This window comes from Ceratotherium simum, chromosome 10, assembly GCF_057802395.1.
Source record: "Ceratotherium simum simum isolate JZ-2026a chromosome 10, ASM5780239v1, whole genome shotgun sequence".
Lineage (NCBI taxonomy): Eukaryota > Metazoa > Chordata > Mammalia > Perissodactyla > Rhinocerotidae > Ceratotherium > Ceratotherium simum.
Window position 1 is genome coordinate 60,850,324 of NC_141909.1, and position 17,335 is coordinate 60,867,658.

Below are 17,335 nucleotides of genomic sequence, written 5' to 3' on the forward strand. Positions count from 1 at the left end.
AAAAGATGAAGACTGACAACAGATGTTCGCTCAGGGCAATCTTCCTTAAAAAAAAAAAAAAAGTCTCATCTCTTAACAGTCCCATATATGGGAAACGCTGGCAAAACAGCAATCCTTTAAAAAAAGAAACAAGAGTTAAAACTTTTGATTATATAACATCATTTAAATGATTCATTTGTTTTTTGTTTCATGTAATCAGCATATTCTTTAAACTGTTTTCAACGTTAACTAGATTACATTTAAGCTGATTACTGTTCCCTTACCTTATATGACAATTTCCTTCTTTTCTGACTCCTCTTCAAAACAGCCATCACTCCTATTTTGTTCCTGTGCTTTGCCCTGCTCCCTGTTCCTCTCCTCCCAAGCCTGTTACCAATTTATCTAATAAAACACGTTTGCTAGGATAGTCACATATTTCAAGAAAACCTAAGCGGGTCTTTTTGTATTGTATTTACATGTACCAATCCACCTGTATGAGGAACTGATTTCTGAATATTAGATTTTCTTAAAGTATAACATAACTTTACAGTTTTTAAAAAATCATCTTTTCAAATCCTTTTAAAATGAGATATGGTATAAATACAAAATATTTTCAAAATCCACTCAGAATACTAAAAGAATGGCTCTCCTTACATAAGAAATTACTTCATCTAAGAAGTAAAAAGAAATAGCTATCTGAGCAAGAAATAATAGGTAAAATGGGTCAGAAAATGATACATGAAGGGAATAGCCTGGCTGACCATAGGTTCACAGATAGAATCATTTCCAGTTCATCTCTTCAATTAATACTTTCGTTCAGATACTTACTCCCTTAAGTAATGAATAACATATGGCTTTTCAGTTCCCTTAAAACATGTTATTTTGTAAATAAGTTTCTAACTAAATTTCCAAAAAGACTTGTAAACGGCCAGTTTAACTCTCAATGGTCTGATTTGACTGGCCTCTTTCTCTGTAATGGCAGCCTCATTGAGCAACAGTCCAAACACTTATTAACAAATATGAAGTTCCATCACCTTTATACAAAAAACTCCTGCCATTTACTATATCCCAAGAACATGTCTTTAATTGGGAATTAGATGGCTCTCAGGGCCAGAAGTCCAGCATTCCTGACTATGAGAGTCTTCTACTTGGGGATAATGAATCTTTAATTAAAAGAGGACATATGTACTTTTCACTGACAATCTTTTGTATTTTTTTTAAACCCCGTAAACAAATGTTTTGATGGAAATAAGTATTCACAAGATTCTTCACTTAAAAAACAATATAGAGAAATACTTAGACTACCGTGTTACACTTTTCCTAAAAGGCACATGAGTGTGTGCACACACACACACGCAGAACTCTCCAAAAATGAGTAGACTGATACTATCTGCAAAAATATTAAGTTGTGCCATTTCTCTCTACTGCCAAGGCTATTTCTTATCAGCCCCCATTTTGTGGAATAACAAAGAAATGGAGATTGCAAGAAAGTAAGGTTATTGATGCCTCCAAGCTCATGCAAAAATACCTGATTTTCAAAACAGCTTTATGAACATGGATATATTTCCCATCAATTCGAAACTTCAAATCAGCAGTTTCTGGACTATCAAATTCTTTCTTCAGTGACTCTGCAACTGTTAAAAAGTCTTCGTGCTCTGAAGGCAACAAACACATTATTAATACAGGAAGCTCAGGAAACATACTCAAGATTTGAAAGACTTCAAAAAGATAATCATTAGCATAACAGATGATTCCATTAGATTTTTTTCAAAAGAGTTCATGCCTTATTTAACAAATCGATTTCACAGTATTAAAATAAGTATCCTAAGTCTATACAGTACACAAAAAAATATGTATTTGGAAAGGCTAAATACCAGTCTTACATACTAAGACATTAAAAATGTGTATTTTCAAAAAAAGAAAAAGTTATAAGTAGTCTATGATTATATAACCACTCTCTCAAAACTTGAGTGGTTCTCTTCTAAGACTAAGAATTTATCAATTTTCCTTGACTGAAACACTAAGAACACCTTTGCTCTGCTCTGGGGTAGTTTCAAGGGGTTGGTATATTCAACTCAAGGAGTGTCAAAAAACAAACTCACCACTTAAGTGGTAATGCTGAGTCATGTCCTTATGCAGAGAAACCCTTTTTCCTAGTTATCTGGAATCTAAACATCCCTCTTAACCCTAAAAATTAATGTAGAAACAATAATCCTTACATACTATCTAAAAATAGAGCAAATTTACTTAGTAACAATGTATACTCAAAGGGAACAGTTTTACAAAAATGTGATCACATTGCCTAATAAGAAGCAGAATTGCTGTTATGGTTATACGTAAGCAGAATTGTGTTATTAGGAAGAAAAGTAAAGGCACTTGTGCAAATTCACGCAACACTTTCTTGTGCTTTATATGTACAAACAAGCAGAAGACGACTAACGGGGAAATAAAAAAATTCCAGAGATCCTCATCGGCCCTGAACGAAGGTCCTATGGACAGAGGGACACATTTCGACTGCCCACCAAATGAGAATGGCATTCAAAGAACTGAGCTGTGTCTCTCAGTAGCCTAGCGTTACCAGGGCAACTCTTAGAGGAGGGACAACTGCGAAAACTCAGGCTGAAATTTAACAAATGAACTTATCCATGAGTTTTATTATCAGAACTTCCCAAGGAAATCTCATTTACCTAAGCCCTGTGACCTTAACTCACAGCCCTCCCCAACTCCCACAATGCAGAGCCCTCTTGGCTATGGAGGAAAAGTGGACAATCTCTCAAAAATCAGGCTTTCCCTGACCCTGTAACCTGGATCCCTGGTGAATAAAAGAAAGGAAATGACTAAGCAAGGAGTCCAGGGGTCTAGATTGCTACCCACCCATCCAAAAAATAGCTTCTTATCAGTGCCTCAACTTCTGCATCTAGTCAACAGGTTAAAATAACCTTTCCCCTCTTGGTTTCTGGCAACAAGTATAATACTTCCTTTTGGAGAAGAAATATTCTTCAGAGGTGTGAATTCACCTCTGACCTTCTTCCTAATACTCAGCTGAGATCATAAACTGAGCGGAAAAAAAGACTTCTGACTTTTAGAGGGTGGAAGGGAAAGAAGCTATCTGGGAGATATATCCAATGACCACATTTTTTCCAAACTTAACACTCAAAAATGTTAGGACGTTTGTTCTGAAAAGGATGTCTGTGCCATTTTAAGATGCAAGAGCCTGGGAAGACTTTTACAAACAGGTCCAGGTTAAGTAGTACACGGGAATCTGAAGATGCATACAGAGTGCTTTCACTGTGCGTGCTATACATATATGTGTGATTATCGCCCAATAGTCCCACTCTGGGAACTAAATTTTTTCTAATCACAAGGTTCACTGCAAAACAAATACTGTACTATAGCGAAAGAACCTGGAAGTGTTCCATTTGTTTCACTTTAAGTTGAGCAGCAGCTTAACGCTTCCTAAACATACTCTTGCCCCCACGACCATAAAGACTGGGCACCTGACGATGGGACAGCGCCAGCCGTCTGACACACCTGAGCACGATGTATATTATAGACTAGCCTTTAATATCAATTGCTGAGCAACCCAAGTCCTTGGTTGTCAAGAGCTACAGTAATTTTCAAACACAGGGCATCATGACCCACTTATTCTCTCTGCATACAAATGAAGGACAACTTAGAAGAAATGCATTAATGGGCCGGCCCCGTGGCTTAGTGGTTAAGTGCGTGCGCTCTGCTACTGGTGGCCCGGGTTCAGATCCCGGGCACGCACCGACGCACCACTTCTCCAGCCATGCTGAGGCCACGTCCCACATACAGCAACTAGAAGGATGTGCAGCTATGACATACAACTATCTACTGGGGCTTTGGGGGGAAAAAAAAAAAGGAGGAGGATTGGCAATAGATGTTAGCTCAGAGCCAGTCTTCCTCAGCAAAAAGAGGAGGATTAGCATGGATGTTAGCTCAGGGCTGATCTTCCTCACAAAAAATTAAAAAAAAATTTAAAAAATAAAGAAATGCATTAGCAAAAAGAAATGAACAAGAAATAAAAGGAAAAGAAATTAAAATCATCCAGTTAATGACTATTCAGCTGTACAACATTTTAATATCTTTGATCAATAATGGACTCTTAAAGAAAACAATATTCAAAAAAGGACAGATTATGTAACCAAAGATCACCCTGAATTTCACTACCCTTTATAAAAACCTCTGTTTTGATGCACTTTTGAAATAAAACTATTCAAGAGACTGGCTGAAAGAAAAAGAAAGAAAGTAGAGTTAATATGTCACCTTAAAAACCACAAGTTCTTTACTTTTTTTAAAGTTCACTTTTGGTTCATATTGTATTGAATTATGTAATAAATTTAGTATAACAAAAGCACTTAAGAACAGGTTACTAAAATATTTGTACATGGATGTTCATAACAGCACTGTTCACAATAGTCAAAAGGTGGAAACCACCCAAGTGTCCATCAACAGACAAATGGATAAACAAAATGTGGTATATACATACGATGGAGCATTATTCAGCTATAAAAAGGAATGAAATACTAATATATACTACAACATGGATGGGCTTCAAAAGCATTGAGTAAAAGAAGCCAGACCAAAAAAGGTCACATATTGTATGATTCCACTTATATGAAATACCCAGAATAGGTTAATCCATAGAAACGAAAAGCAAATTGGTGGTTGCCAGTGCTTGGGGGAAAGGGAGAATAGGGAGTGACTGCTCAATTCATATGGGGTTTTCATTTAGGGTGATGAAAATGTTTTACCACTTGATATAAATGGTGGTTGCACAACACTGTGAATGTACTAACTGCCTCTGAATTGTACACTTTAAATGATTATATTTTATGTATGTGAATTTCACCTCAATTAAAATGAAAGCATTTAAGGGGAGAAAATAATAAGACCATATAATATTTCATCACATATGAATATATTCTATTATGCAAATCTAATTTGGGAAAATGTATTAAAGCTAATGGAGAAGAAAACATTCTGGAACCTAAAAGAGCCGATAATCAGCAAATATGCAGGAAAACTGGTCAGCTGATAGTACCCTTCTTTCTGGGTGGAAGTAGCCCTGAGCTTTCTTACCTAGAGAGAGGAGGCGCCACGAGACGGCGGGCGTGGCAAAGCAGGCAAACACGTCGTCAGTGCAGGAGAAGTGGGTGAGGTGCGGCAGGATCACCGACTGGCCCCGGCACTGGCCCCACATGTACACGTGTCCTCCCTGGGTCTTGGCAGCAGATGTGTGGGCAGAGTGGCAGGCTGCGATCTCTACTACCCTGAAAAGTTTTAAGAAAAATGCTTGTCACTTCTTTATCACAAAAGCCTACAGCACACCACACAAGGTAAATGAAATGTTCATGCTTGGAACACCTCAAAAAACAGCCCAAGATCAAGGGACATTAGCTGCCAAGTCATATGGACAAAACCACAAGGTTGAAGCAAGAGCACTGCATTTCCCCCTTCCCATCGCCCCACTTCTCATCCTAACCTCATTCTGAGTTAGGATAAATAAAACATACTGTTGAGGAAAACCTGGAAAAAGGGACTAGAAACCAAAGGAAATGAGGAAAGTGGACTCTGACAAAATGCCCTGACAGTTTTAGGGGCTTAGATAGCAGCAAAAAAAATACTGTCGCCAACATATCATTTCCTTACAAATACAACTTTTCCTCTCATCCCCTACCAGAGCTCAGAACACTCATTAGGCTGATAAGCACTGGTCTAGGGGTCATGGACTCGGAACATCCCAATCCACTGGGCATCAAGCCAAACGTACTACATTTCTCAGTACGCCTCTTAGGCAGGGTTCCGGAATCAGAAGTCAACATTCTAAAACTCAGTGGCTAAGATCTCACAATTTGGCAGAACAAACATTAAGCATCTATTCCAGTAACACACATTAAATCAAATCAATATTTAAACAGATAATGTCCTTTCAAAGGCAGATTTTATTTATTTAGAGTTGTTTTAGTTGGCGCAAAGGAAAACTTTGTACTACACTTTGAATTTCAACTAGGTGATAGACCCTCTTTTACTTCCCTACTAAATGGGCAACAAGAAGTCAGCAGGAATTATACCAATGCCTACCAATCACAGGACGTTATTTTAGAAAGCTGCACAAGAATCATATCAACTTCACGGTCATTCTGGCTGGTACTCAAACTCTTTTGTTCAAAATGAGAATGTTAATAAACAGAAGAGCTACAAAGCCAAACACCACAGCTCCAGCACATACAGTCCCAAGTCCACAATGCACACACAATCTCAAGACACAGCACAGCCAAGTTACCTTTCTTTCTCCACCATGATGTGTGCTGGGCTTAGCAGGTTATTTTTATTGCCAGTTCCCAGCTGCCCATACGTGTTAGCTCCCCAGGCATAGAGCAAGCCCTCGTCTGTTAGTGCTAGAGTATGTGCATAGCCGCAGACAATCTGCAAGTAAATTTGAATGGTTACCATAAACAGGAAAACAGGAAGGGCAGGGAAAACATCTACCTAACGATTACAGCCAGCTTCTGCAGAATGCCAATTCATCATCAAGTGTGGACTGACATTCTCTGGAACATTAAAAAAGCATTAGAAAAGCCTAAACCTGAAACCACTGGATTTTTCCACTAGCTTTTTTTTTCTTGTCAACATTGATGTCCCAGCACCACAGTCTTCCTTCTCATGGTGGGAATTTAGAGAGAACATAATATTAAATGTGGAAGATGAAGGTACAGGGTATTGTTTGAAAAGATTTATTGAAGAGTAAATCTTCAACATTCCTCCAAGTCAGAGCAGGGAAGATAGATGGGGACCAGCAGCTAAGAGTCCACCACACGTACCTGGTTCACACACACGCTGTGCAAAGCTGCCACTCTCACAGGGGTCAGCTGATTGCCATTGTTTCCCAAGCCCAGCTGACCATTGCCATTGTAACCCCATCCATACACCTTAGGGAGAGAAGGGAGAGAACAGGCTTTTCAAACTGCTAGTGAGAGGGAAGAGGTAAAAATGCAGTCCGTCTAAACAAATCGAGTACACTTTCTTCACTCCAACACCCATATTCTACGCTATGTGATCCTACACTGATCTCCAAATAGAAGATGCTTTAGGGGTGGGGATGACAGAGTTTGGCAGTTCCTACTCCATAACTTACTAGTTGGACAGCCCTGGGCAAGTCACTAATTTTTATTTTATACATGAGTAAGCTGAGGCTCATCAACAATTATTAAGCACCTATTTTACGTCAGGACATTGTGCAAGATACGAGGAATAAGTTTTTGGTCACAGCTTAACAAGGGAGATGGACATATGCAAATTTTTTGCAGCCAGGTGGCAAGTGCTATAATAGAGACATAATCAAGGCACTATAGGAGCAGAGAGGAGAAAGGATTTAGCTATAGGAAGAAAGTTTAGGAAAGACTTTTCAGAAGTGGAAATTTGAGCAGGGGTGAAGGATGACGGGTGAAGGCATTCCAGGGAGAGGGCACAGAATGTGTCGGAGGCTGGTTCAGAAGACAAGCAGGTGGCCTGGCTGGACACGTCCGGGGTTAGTGGTAGGGAAAAGACTAGAAGGAAAGGTAAGGGCCAGGGATAAAGTGTCAAAACACATAGCAGGGAAAGGGAATGCATCTGTGGATCTTCCACTGAAATATTTCAAAACAGAGATTAATATGATTAAATTTGCATTTTTGGAAAGATCACACCGGCCACAACATGAAGGGTAACTGGAATGCATAAGACTAGAGGTAGGCACCATTTGGTGGACAAATTTGTCTCTCATCAGCAAACAGGTGAGCTCTGGTGAGGGTCCAAACTAAGGCAGTGACAGTGGGACCAAGAGAGAGGGAGTGGATAGGAAAGAGGTTAGAGAGGCAGATGTAGCGGAACTTGGTGACCCCTTGGATACCTGGAGTGACAGGGTAGTCATCAGCTGAAAGGGCAGAGCTGGGCACAGGTTTGACAGGAGTGTTAAAGGTTTAGAACAGCCAGTGTGGGAGAGAAGAAAAAGTAGACCAGGAACAGACAAAAGGTCTAGCTCAAATTAGAAACCCGAGATGTGTGGTGGCACCACACCCCACGGTAATACAGGGCAAACGGGCATCGGCTGGGGCTTCTCAGGGCAATGTGATAAAACAGGAAAGGAGTCATGGACTTTAGGGTTCTAGCAAGTGATGGTTACAAGTGCTTTCAATGTCAGAAGTGTAACAGGTCTGAACTTTCTGGACAGAAATTTGGCAACAGCTATCAAAATTTTTAACGGCATACTCCCTGACCCAGAAATCCTATTTCTGGGAACTTACTCTATAGAAATACTTGCACAAGTGTACAAAGATATACACACACACACAAACAGTAACACAGAAAATCAGTGCAACATTGTTTATAACAGCAAATAATTAGAAATAATTGGAATGTCCATCAGTAGAGCTCTGGAAGTGGGTCATCCATGCAAGAAACAGTAACATCCACACAAGGAAAACTAAGCAGCCATTATAATGGAAAACAGCTATAAATGGTCTGAGCACAGATTCAGGTAAAACATATATGTTGTTAAGAAGGGAAGTCGCAGGATAGCAGAAAAAAAGCAGTAGGTATAATCATCTCATTTTTTTAAAAAGGGAAATTATATTCACCTCTTTGTAATTGTTTATGGAGAAAAGCCCAAAGACTATATATCAAACTGTTAACAAGACTGGGGAAAAGGTATTTACTTTTTACATTTCATTTGTTTTCCTTTGTTAAAATAACCACATAATAATAATTTTAAAATTAAATTAATTTTTTTTAAAAAAAGGAGAAGTGAAGAATACTGAAATGGAGAATGTTAGATGACTATCTCAAGGAATTCTGAAGTCATCCAGGATGATATCAGGATTGATTAAAAAAATAAGTAACATGAGTGAGCATTCAGTAAATTCTAAAGCACCCCAGAACCCCAATGCATGATTCCACATGTCTGTCTCCAAAGACATATCTTTGTATATTTTTGTGCACTAAGGCATACATAGATGGTAACAGGTCCATTTAAGTAGAAGTTGCAATGAGAACAATTTTATAGAAATAACCATCAGCTCAAAGCATGGTAGAGAATCACCGAAAGGTAGGTTTTTGAAAGTAGCTAACAACAGTCAGGACAAAAACTTCTTTTGCAAGTTGCTTCCTCCTGTGAACAAACATTCCAGATGTAGGCAGGGACTTCTACAGAGACTTCGTGCCCACTGGAATCACTGACTGCTTATAAACATCATCAGCTAACTTTATTTTATTTATTTATTTATTTTTTTAAATTGATGGCAATGTCAATCAGGTCAACAATAGATTATTATTTTTGGTGAGGAAGATTGTCCCTGAGCTAACACCTGTGCGAATCTTCCTCTACTTTGCATGTGGGATGCTGCCACAGCATGGCTGGATGAGTGGTGCGCAGGTCCACGCCTAGGATCTGAACTCGCGAACCCCAGGCTGCTGAAGCAGAGCATACGAACCCAACCACTACACCACTGGGCTGGCCCCCCATCAGCTAACCTTAAAGACTGCACAGTTGAGGGGGCAGCCCCGTGGCTTAGCGGTTAAGTGCGTGTGCTCCACTACTGGCGGCCCAGGTTTGGATCCCAGTCACGCACCGACTCACTGCTTGTCCGGCCACGCTGAGGCGGTGTCCCATATACAGCAACTAGCAGGATGTGCAACTACGACATACAACTATCTACTGGGGCTTTGGGGAGAAAAAGGGAAAAAAAAGGAGGAGGATTGGCAATAGATGTTAGCTCAGGGCCGGTCTTCCTCACCAAAAAGAGGAGGATTGGCATGAATGTTAGCTCAAGGCTGATCTTCCTCACAAAAAAAAAAAAGAAAAAAAGACTGCACAGTTGATTCTTTCCTTGGAAGAAAGAGGCAGTGTCAAATTCTTTAATCCATGACATTAAATCGCAAACACACACCTATAAGCATTAGGCTATTTGGATCTTGCAAAAAAGTAAAATTTAGACACGTTAGAATTTTTACTTGCAGATAAATCTTGAAATTTAAAAATTCATACTGAGGAGCAAACATCCTCTGGTTACTCCTCAGTCAGTAACCAGTTAGCTATCAAAATGAAGCTCTCTTCCTCCCATGACCTAATACATGCACCTTATGAAGAAAATGACATTTCACTGAAAGAGGAGGTGGAAGCAGAAAGTGGAACGCAGAGATAGCTCACCTCACCATTGTCCAGAACAGCCATGGACGAGGTCTGACCACAGGCAATGCCAACCACCCTCTTAATGTGTAAACAGTTTGTGACTTTTCGAGGAGTTGGTTGATTTGCTGTAGATCCTGATCCCACCTGGCCACAGTTGTTATAGCCCCAGGCAAATACCTACACAAGAGAAGAGAAAAAGAAAAAGAAAGAATAGTAAGGGTGAAAATTCTACCTCTAACACATGACAATAATCATAAAATAAAAATAAACCCACTTAATGAGTACTTACAATGAGTAAATGGCTCTAAGTGCTTTACATGCATTCACCTATTTTACCCTCATAGTAATCCTACAAGGTGACCCTGGGGTAGATACTATTATCATCCCCACCTAATATATGGAAATGGAAACACAGAGAGGTTAAGCGACTTGCTTGAGGTTCTACAACTAGTAAATAGTGGAAGTGGAATTTGAACCCAAGCCATTTAGCTGTGCTCTTAAGCACTACGCCATAGTGCCTCTATAATTATGGCAGCTACATCTGTTTTTTAATCTGGCATCACTAGGAAACAATGTATATGCCACACAAGTACCAGTGATATGAAAAATCTGCTTAACTCTTTGGGCACAAACATTTTTTTTTTTCATGGAAACCTTTTGAAACCATACTATGCTTTTCCCTGTCTCACTAATCACCAATACTAGACATTACATAACCTTTCCTGATGACTCAGGACCATCACGATTATAATTATCAATCGTAGTTCCACATTATAACACAGGAATGCTCCCAAGTACTAAAGAGACATTTATCCCTACAGAAATGATACTGGGTTGTCGGGCTATGCTTGGTAATATTTCCTCTGAGTTCTCATTTGCTGTCTGTCAGCTCTAAGCAGCTCCCTTCCTCAACTGCATCCTGCTTACTTTTGGCCTGTGATCTGCCATAACATGCAAGCCAGATTTCCAAGGGAGAGAGACACAAATGGATCTCTAAGTTAATTAAAATCTAGTAACAAAGACGAAAAACAAAACAAAAATCACTTCAAGTTAATTACCAACTGATCCTATCAAACAAGAGTGTGACAGAGAAAAAAATCAGGGGAGGGAGGATGTTGGCAGTAGAGGAAATAACTTCCTCCACCACTAAGAGAATTTCTAAGGACCTCTCCCACCCCCCTTCACTTGCCTGCAGGAAGTGGTCCTCACACATCCTGAGTTCTGGTTTCCACAATTCTTTCTTTCCTCTGTCAGCACTTTCTGAGTTCACATGTCTGATGCTGCCCAAGGCAACAACAGAGAAACTCACCGCTGATGTCTTAAAAGAATATGTGCTACAGGTTCACTTCACAGGTACAAAAGAAAGAACCCGCAACACTTCCTGAAAGTGGATTCACAGGAATATCTAGCATAATAATGCAAATATTTAGCACAATTATCCAAAGTAGCATATGCTTAAGGTTAAAATAAACCAAGAATCCAGGCTGTACAAATCAGTGAGTTCTAATTTCAACAATCATTCTTCTGGCACTTCTCAAATATCCCAGGTTCCCTTGCAATGCAGCTGCCTTTTATCTAAAAAAATGAGAGCTAAGATTCCACTAACCAAGAAACAGACTAGGACACGGTGGATTCCGAGGCATAAGGCCTGTTATGCTAGGCCTGGCTCCAGCACATCCCAGCCATGAAACCTTGATCTCCCCGAGCTTCTTTGGTTTCTTCATCCATAACCCGCCCTACTTAGTAAAATCACTGTAACATCACTGAAGGACTTTAAACGGGAACAAGATGATCTGATTTGTGCTTTAGAAACCACAGTGGGCAGGGAAGTAATATTGGACATGTAGACCAATCAAAAAGCTATGGAACAAGGGAAGCCACGGCAACAGTCCAGGCAGGTGACAAAGCATGACCTAAGGTTATGGAGATGGAGAGGAACAAAATGATACAAGAAATTAAAAGGGAGAATCAATAGGATGAGTAACCTTTAGGATAAACATGGAACGTGGGGGGTGAACAAGTGGTATAGTAACTAGTATAATGTTGGTAAAGTTATTTTCTATGACATCATTACATTTATTGAAAAACAAAAAAGACCTTAAGGGATGGGGTCATTAAAAAAAACAAAAGTACAGAACGCTGTCATACACATCTGATTTGTAGTCTTAGGAAAGAGCATGAGACTCAACTGCTTTAAGACTAAGGTCTACTATCATCAAGAGCGGTCTTGATCACACAATACAGGTTGTGTTAGAAAAAGAGTGTGTTCCCACAATGCTTTTAGCTATGCACACAGGACTACTATGTTCACACTATACCAAGAACAACTATGGTCATTGTTTTATTTTTTAAAAGCAAGGCACTTTCACAATAGCCAAAAAGGTGGAAACAACCCAAATATCCATCAAGAAATAAATGGATAAACAAAATGTGGCATATACATACTCAATAATAATACTGAGTAATATTGAGTAATAATATGTTAATAATATATTAATATTTTAATAATATATTATTCAGCCTTAAAAAGAAAGGAGATTCTGACACATGCTACCACATACATGAACTTTGAAGACATTATGTTAAGTGATATAAGGCAGTCACAAAAGGACAAATACTGTATGATTCTACTCATATGAGGTACCTAGAGTACTCAAAGTCATAGACACAGAAAGTAGAATGATGGTTGCCAGGGCCTAGGGGGAAGAGGAAGTAGAGAGTTAATGATTAACGGGTACAGAGTTTCAGTTTTGCAAGATGAAAAGAGTTCTGTGGGTAGATAGTGGTGATGGTAGCACAACAATGTGAATGTACCTAATGTCACTGAACTGTACACTTAAACATGGTTAAGATGGTAAATTTTATATTATGTATATTTTACCACAATTTAAAAATAAAGAATAAAATCAGGGCACTTACCTCTCCATCAGCTGCCAAAGCCATTGAATGATGTGAGCCACAAGCTACTTCAACCACTTGCTTGATCAAGAGATTGGTGCAGACTTGGACGGGAGCAATGCCTTGGTTGGTCGTCCCATTCCCAAGCTGGCTATATCCATTGTGGCCCCAGGCATAAACAACTCCATCTATACAAGATGGCCACACGCAAAGAATCAGCTCCAAGAAGAAATGACAAGCCCTGTACTTTCTTCTCAAGACTCTGTAATTTCATTCTGCAACCTTAATTTCTTTCACTCTGCCCCCTCCTCCCTATAAAGTAACCACTGATGAGGGGTGAGGGAAAGAGGGATGGATGAGAAAACAGGATAGACAGATGCAAAGTCATTAAAGAAAGGACTTGGCACAAACATAGAAAGAAGATCAGCTTTGTGGTCAGAAATCAGTTTATATACAATCATGCACTGTCTGACGATGTTTCGGAAAATAACAGACTGCAAGTACGACGGTGGTCCCATAAGATCAGTACCACAGAGCCTAGGTGCGTAGTAGGCTGTGTTTGTGTAAGTACACTCTGTGATGTTTGCACAGTGACGAAATCACCTAATGACGCATTTCTCAGAACATATCCCCATTGTTAAGTGACGCACGACTGGATACAAAAATTAGACCTTCTAAACACTTTGACTCATCTCAATAGTTTGTGTGTCAGGTACCAAGCAAAAGGCAGAAGACACAGGAAAGCTCATCACTAATCTTTACCATCGTTTTACTAAATACCAAGTCTCAGAGAACCCTTGGGGGGCAGGTGTCACTCACTCACAAAGTACAGAGGAAAGAGGTATATACTATATATAAAAATCACAGAGCTTCTCTCAAGCAGACTAGTTATTGGTATGAAATACGGCTGAATTTTTTTTTAATGACTTTATCTTTTTGGGATTCTGATAGAGGTAACTTTTCTGTTTTGTGTCCTCTCTGGAAGTATCACTGTTTCGTGCATTTCCTCCCACAGCATTCTGAGTATCAAGAGCAGATGTCCCCGAGTGATATACTCTTCTCATGACTTTCCTATGATAATAAAACATGCTGACCTATTAAGGACAATCTGGACCTGGCAAGAATGATATCCAAGAGCAACAGCAGAAATCCAAGTGTTATTATCAGGCTGTGACTCACAGGCAACAGTCCCCAAGCAACCAGAGGAAAGGTACTCATAACTACGTAGGTTTCTGATTTTCTAATCTAGAACAACGACAAGTCAACAAAGGTAGGGTCCTCTTCCAGGTACAAGCTAGATCTAGAGACCCTCTGATGTGTGTTTCTCAAGAGGTTTCTCTATTACAGAAATTATAACTAAAACCATAAATAGGAAATTTCATCCTAAGAAGGATGGGGCTCAAGACTGAAAGAGCATAAAACTTAGAAAAATGATCCACAATGTTATGTGTTAAATCAGGAGATAGAAATGTCTAAATCTAGGAGTGTTTTAACTCATAAAAGACAGAAAAATAGACTTGAACAGATAGAAACATACACCTTGTTCTCAGACAGTAAAACTCAATATCATAAAGATGCTAATTTTTCCAAGTAAAGTTATAAATTTAAAGTAATGGCAATAAAATGCTTCAAGTTACTCTCTGGACCTAGACTAACTGATTAGAAAGTTCATGAGGAAGATCAAACAAGAATAAATAGAAAAACCCTAAAAAAAGAAGTGAGAGGATAGCTAGCTCTACTGGTTATTAAAACCCATAAAAAGTTTCTAAAACTAAGATTAATACTAGAACATGAACAGACAGACCACCCAATGGAACAGAGATGAAAGTCTAGAAATATTCCAAGTGCATGTAGAAATAAAGCTATGTCAGTTGGGGGAAAATGGACTTTTTACAAGCTGGGTTGAGATAACTGGACAGTCATATTGAAAAATTAGATTCACTCCTCACATCATACACCATACTTCCCAATGAATCAGAAACTTAAATGTAAAAAATAAAACCAAACAAGACCTAGAAAGAAAAATCAGTGAATTCCTCCATAACCTGGGAGTAGGGAAAATTTTCCCATGACTCAAAATCCAGAAGCAACAAAAATAGAGATGAATCTAGTTATATATATTTTAAAAACTTCATATGGAAAAAAAAATACCACAAAGAAAAAAATTAAATACTGAGAAAAAATATTTGTAATTTATATTACCAAGAGATAATATCTCTAATATAAAAAGAGCTTCGAAAAAGACCAAGAACCCTATAGAAATACGAATTGACGGTTCACAATATAAGAAATGTAAATGGTTCTTAACCATATGAAAAGATGCTCAATGTCACTCATAAGAAGAAAAATGCAAATAACAGAAGATTGCACTCCTACTCACCAAGGCTGATCTATCTAACTACTACCACTGCTAAATGCCCACTATACCAGTAACTGAGACCAGAGCCTTGATACAGCACAACCCCTCAAGGTAGCAAGGTGACTCCAATGGACCCATTCCATACTGGAAGGAGCAACCATTCATATTTACAGGAATCAACATATAATCCAGGTATGGGTCTCCTGCCCACAGGGCCTCAGCCAGCACCACTATCTGAGGGCTTACTGAGTATTTAATCCACTGACACAAGATCCCACAAAACATCTCATTAGACCAAGGGACCCATTTTATTGCAAAAGAGTGCAGCAGTGCTGACATGACCATGGGGCTCACTAGTCCTATCACATACTACAACATTCAGAAGATGCAGGCTGAAGAGAGTGATGGCAAGTGGGCTGAAGGCACAGCTGAGGCATCAGCCTGGAGATGACACCACGTGAGGATGGGATGCTACCCTCCAACGTAAAGTATACACTCTAAATCAATAGCCACTATATGGTGCTGTGTCCCTAATAGGTGGAAAACATGGGTCCAGGAACCAAAGTGGATACGTGAGTGGCCCTGCTGACCATCACTCCCAATGACTGCCTTTGGGAGTCTGTGCTTCCTGTCTCTACGACTGGAGGTTCTGTAGGTTTATAAGGCCTGGTTCCCTAAGCAGGAACACTTCCACTGAGGGACACAGCAAGAATCCCACTGAACTTTAAGCTATGGTTGCCATAGGCACTCTCTGCTCCTCTAGTCAAAGGACCAACAGGAAAGAAGAGGAGTCACCCTCCTGCCGGAGGCAACAGCCCCAGTCAACAGGAAGAGGAGGACTGCTGTTATGTAATGGGGGGCAGAGAGGAATATGGTTGGCACACAGGTGACATTTGGTGGTCTTTTGGTACATACTTGCCCAATAGTGATGGTAAACAGAAATGTGCAGCAGCCATGGCCAGAATACACAGCCTGGTCAGGGGCTTGGACCCCTCAAGGATGCGAGTCTGGGTCATGCAATCAGGTAAGCCACCTGAGCCAGGTGCTAGCCAAATGTGAGGGGTATCTAGGATAGGTTCTAGAGGAAGGAGGTGATGAGTATCAGTTGTGGCCATGAGACCAGCTGCAGCACAGAGGCTGTAATTCGTCCCACTAATGATCTTCCTCGAAGTTTTCCCCAGGAAAAGAGGGCCACTAGAATCCTGCAGGAGCTACACCCAAAACATACAGGAAGACGTGGATCTGAGCAGTGCATGGGAGATGCTTAGTGAACACTGTGCTGTGTCACCCAGATGCCCCTCAGGATTAAGGACTTATTCCCCAGACGCTGGGAGTGCGGCCAACTGCCCGTTCTCAGCTATCAGTCCTCTCCAGATTTGCCCCTGGCAATTACTTTCTTGTTAATACATTATTTTACTATTTGTAAAATAGTATATATACATCTTTCTTCTCTTTTTACGTGATGAAGCATAGGAAAAGTGAACTCCTCACAAAATGGCTCTTAGTCCCAATTCCTCAGGAAGCCTTCAAAGCAACCCAATCCAACCGGACACCAGTGTCCACTTTCCCAGCCCTGCTCTTGTCACGCTGTCTCTAATGGACCAAGGATGAAACTTCAGGATCACTTGAAGCTTAAGAGATGAGCAAAATTACCCAAGGCTGTGACAGTGAAGCCTACCAGGCTAGAAGGAGAGTGGGAGTGGGAAGGGAGTCGGAAAGGGAGAGCGTAGAGGAAGGCAAAGAAGTAGCCCATGAATTTCTGACCTTCAAGGAAACTCAGTTTAGCCTTCAGAGACTGGACACTGAGTTGGAGAAGTGGCCAGAAACAATTAATTTTATAATTATATACAATATAATTTTATAACCTAATTTAATGTTGCTTCAGAAGACAAAAAGAAACCCACAAGCCC

The 17,335-nt window shown here is 39.9% G+C and overlaps 1 protein-coding gene across 7 annotated transcripts in view; it reads right to left on the reverse strand.

Moving 5' to 3' along the window:
- The window catches only part of RCBTB1 (RCC1 and BTB domain containing protein 1), an 82,270-nt gene that overhangs the window by 42,182 nt on the left and 22,753 nt on the right, over positions 1 to 17,335 (reverse strand). For 6 of the 7 annotated variants that reach the window (XR_015553423.1, XR_015553422.1, XM_087436075.1 and 3 more), the window contains exons 5-10: positions 13,088 to 13,254; positions 10,187 to 10,345; positions 6,825 to 6,932; positions 6,287 to 6,429; positions 5,083 to 5,273; positions 1,508 to 1,634 (exon numbers count right to left, since the gene is read on the reverse strand). Coding sequence is in view for 5 of the 7 variants with exons in the window: in XM_087436075.1 (XP_087292201.1) it covers positions 1,508 to 1,634; positions 5,083 to 5,273; positions 6,287 to 6,429; positions 6,825 to 6,932; positions 10,187 to 10,345; positions 13,088 to 13,254 (895 nt within the window). In the remaining 2 variants the exon portion in view is untranslated. The remainder of the gene's footprint in view (positions 1 to 1,507; positions 1,635 to 5,082; positions 5,274 to 6,286; positions 6,430 to 6,824; positions 6,933 to 10,186; positions 10,346 to 13,087; positions 13,255 to 17,335) is intronic. The other variant, XM_087436076.1, reaches the window with a different exon arrangement.